The following is a 4070-nucleotide window of genomic DNA, read 5'->3' as shown; positions in this document are numbered from 1 at the left end:
GGGGGGGGGGGGGGGGGGGGGGAGGGGGAGGTGCTACGTTAAGTACAGATCTAAAAGGTTTTACTAAGTAGAATTGATATAGTCTTTTTTTTTTTTTTTTTAACCCCCCCCCTTTTAAAGGCACATTATCCCCTTTTTTTTTTTTTTTTTTTTTTTTTTTGGTAATTATTTTGTCTGAGAAAAGAAGCTGCTCCAGTCCCACGGGGCACAGATTCAGTAATTAGAATGAGGAGGCCACAGGCTGTGTGACACCCTGGGTCAGACCAGACAAGTCTGTCTGGTCTCACTACAGGAGTCAGTTTGGCTTTAGAAGGCCACACACATACACACACACGCACGCACGCACACAAGCGCAGTGAGAGAACAACAGATGTGAAAGGAATCACTGAATTGGCAATGTTGAAAAAGTAAAAACAGAACAAGCTGAGGGCATTACCCTCTCTTTAGTGTGGGGGTCAGCTGAAAAAAAAGCAGTGTGTCTGTGGGAGTGTGTGTGTGTAAGCAGTCGTAGTTTGAGCCTCTTGTGAAGATATTGTGAACCTAAAAAGGAGCCTTGGGACACACCGGGAAATACACGTTCGCCCCCAAATCAAGCAGACAAGACGAGCACAGAAAAGCAGTCCTGCAGGACGTTTTTTTTTTTTTTTTTGTGTAAAAAAAACTGAAGGGGGCCACACAACCTGCTGCGTGTGTTCGCATTTTAGCTCGCAACCTTAGCGGCACCGCGGCATGGAGGCGAGCGCTCCTCACAGACGGTGGAGGAATCGGTAACAATGAGGATTTTCACAATGTCGCATATTGACGTGTGTGACAATAATAAAAAAATAAAATAAAAAAAATGCAATTCACATGACTGCATTTTTTTTTTACAGTCAGAATCATTTCGTTTTGAGAGAGAAGAGTTTAATGATAAGGTGGATACGGTTGTGTTTATACGTCTTATTACGTATAATCTGTTATCCATATCCTCAAAATACTACAGTGGGTGTCCCCGGTTTACGATGTAATCTCCGGCGTTTCGTGGTTACGTCAACATCGGTCATAAATTTATTACAAAAGTCCTGCTCTAACATTCCGACGTACGGCTTTAAAACTAATTTCACAGGGGAACTAGATGATGAGCAGAGTGGAAAAATACATCGTCACGTTTATATTCCCCGGTTGTGTGTTGTACATTGGATTGTGCTACATTCACTATGTTCTTTTTTTTGGGGGGGGGGGGGGGCTTCTTTTGGGTCCCCGGCGGAGTCAGACTCCTCTGATGTTTCCATGTCCTACATAAAGCATGGGCAAACTAAGGCCCGGGGGGCCAGATGCGGCCCGTTTAGCTTTTTAATCTGGCCCGCCAAACTTTTCCAAATTATATAATTTATTTATATTATCATTATACTATACTTCTGCCTTTTCCTTGCAATTCACACATTTCCCCAATAGATGGCGTAAAAAATGATAAAAAGCATTTTAGCATTTTAACATTTATGCATGACTTTTACATTCATTCACACTTACGCTCCATCTATCTGCTCCTGACCCCCCCCACCCCCTTGTTCAATTTTAGGACAACTGTGGCCTGCGAGTCAAAAAAGTATGCCTTGGATCAAGTTTCAGTTCATTATTTTAAAATCAAAACGTCTGAATCACAAGAACAGAACTCTGGACACAGAGCCAAAGGAGCCGAGCAACAGAACAGACAACTTGGGCCAGGAAAGAAGCACCGAGAGGAGAACACTGAACAGACAGAGTAGATGGAGCAGAGGACAAGGTAAGGAGAAACTGGACAGACGTAGAGGACAGAGGACGTGACTCGGCCAGATGAGATACACAACACAGAGCTAGAACAGGTAGGGAGCCGAGTACGGAAAAAAAACGATGGAGAACAGGTAGGTGTAACACAGGTGGAGCAGAAGGACAACTCAGCCACTAGAGGCCACTAGAGGTGCACCGATTGCAATTTTTGGGCCGATTCTGATTTCCGTTTTTTGGAGTTCTGCAGATGATTACTGAGGAAAATGTGCTACTAATAGATTAATCGGACTTAAAATTAAAAGGACAAAGGACATTGGACGAAATCTGCACAACACGCCGTGACTCACCGCTCAACGTCCCACATGCGAAGTGGCGAGAGGTTCTTACAGCAGGCAGTTCCCGTCACAAAGGTGCTGCAGGATAGACCATAGACACATGGGGGGAAAAAAATTACAAAAAATGTAAATAAACAGCAGAAGGATTTTTTTTAACTTTTATCCCCTAGAAAAAGGAATTACCTCCTCTCTATGCATCATACATTCGTAAATTAAAATTTTACATTGATTTTTTTGTTTTTTGACAATGTCTTTTTGTGCGATTTCCTCATGTATTTTTTATTATTATTTATACATATTTTACTGTTATCCATTGGTAGAGGCATCGAAAAAGCGTTTTTTCACGTGTTCCAACACTGTAAATGATCAAATGGTTCTTCATAATTTTGTATTGTTAACTGTGCAAAAAAAATAATTTTAAATAAATAAAATTCTTTCTAAAATTATTCTCAGTTCTTACATACTTCAAATTGGTACAAAAACAAAACAAAAAAGCAAAAAACAAATAGCAAAACTGGAGTGAAAAGTGCTTTTGTTTTCCAAGTATTTGACTATATCAGATTTATATAATTAAAAATATAGGTGATATTTACCATAATTTTACCAAATGAATAACGGTTGAGAGGAATTTGCAACTTCCACAACAACTACACAGGCATTCGAAGGAATAAGAGTGAAAACCACCCCAACATTTTCTTACTTTAAATTCAGCCAACGCATACGTTTAAATAAATAAATAAATTCAACATGACTTTTCTCAAATGCTTATTCCCGTCTCAAAAGAAAAAAAAAACACACACACAACTTGTGATCCTCTAATTAGAGTGGCAGGTTGGACTTAGGAGCCTAGGTATGTGTGATGAATGCTCGGCATGTCAAAAGTGGTGAAAACAGAAGAAAAGGAGCGCTGTCGTACGGAGCTGACGGGGCGTGTTGGCCGGTTTGAACTATGCATAGGGTGGGGTTGTGGCCAGGGGTGCTGAGGTAGGAGGGCTTCAGTCAGAACTGGCCCGAGTCCCAGGGCTTAGTGCCTTCCTGCGGGGATGATTGACGGGGGAAGGAGCTGCCTTTCACACGCGCTGAATGGGTTTGTGACAAATGCCACCTGCCAGGATTAAAGTAATGTAGATGTGGACGGAGGCAAACACATTTCTGTCAAAGTGTATCAAAAATATGCCTTTACCAGCAAATGGCTGTGTTCCTGCAAGCTCCTTTTTTAACTTGTCATGTTAAAATAACCAGAGATAAAAAAAATAAAAATTAAAAATGTGTCTGACAAATAATTAAAAAATTTAAAAAAAAATAGCTGTAGGAAAATCTGCAATAAAAAAAACAAGTCAAAATTATGTTTTGTAGTTTCGGGGCTTTTCATACCCACGGGTTTATTCCAGGTTTAAATAGTTACGAAAGCGAGGGAATTAAATACTGAATTAAAATGAAAATGAAATTCAAAATACTTTTTTTGTTTTTTTAAACCTTGGGGTCGTGACCACACGTAGGGTCACCTTGTATTCAAATGGAGTCGCATCAAATGTCAAGTGATAAATAACATCTAATCTGGCTACTCTGCATTTGCAACAGAGAATAACAAAACCTGATCGAAAAACTAATTGTTCACTGAGAAAAAAAAAAAGTCTCATATGTATAAATACATACATACATACATACATACATACAGTATGTACAGTATATGTATAAATATACTGTACATATATACGCATATATACGTATATACATATACACATATATACAGATATACATACATATACACATATATACATACATATACACATATATACATACATATACACATATATACATATACATACATATATATAATGTATGTGATTTTCCCTATACAAATGAAGGACTTCTTATCTTTTACATGGGACATAGAACGAGGCAAATCGCTTATATCAGAAAATGTAATCGTTCCTAAAAATATATATATATATATCCATAAAACTGCAAACCTGCCTCTCTCCACAA

General features: G+C 38.9%; 1 protein-coding gene across 1 annotated transcript in view; it reads right to left on the bottom strand.

The window, feature by feature from the left end:
• fbxw4 (F-box and WD repeat domain containing 4) overlaps positions 1-4070 on the bottom strand; it is a 16174-nt gene that overhangs the window by 4793 nt on the left and 7311 nt on the right. Inside the window, exon 6 of the mRNA XM_017037060.2 lies at positions 2094-2159. Within this exon, the coding sequence (XP_016892549.1) occupies positions 2094-2159 (66 nt within the window). The remainder of the gene's footprint in view (positions 1-2093; positions 2160-4070) is intronic.

The sequence above is a fragment of the Cynoglossus semilaevis genome, chromosome 12, assembly GCF_000523025.1.
Source record: "Cynoglossus semilaevis isolate Cse_v1.0 chromosome 12, Cse_v1.0, whole genome shotgun sequence".
Taxonomy (NCBI): domain Eukaryota; kingdom Metazoa; phylum Chordata; class Actinopteri; order Pleuronectiformes; family Cynoglossidae; genus Cynoglossus; species Cynoglossus semilaevis.
The sequence above is the reverse complement of the archived record's forward strand: the minus strand, read 5'-3'. Positions and strand labels throughout refer to the sequence as shown.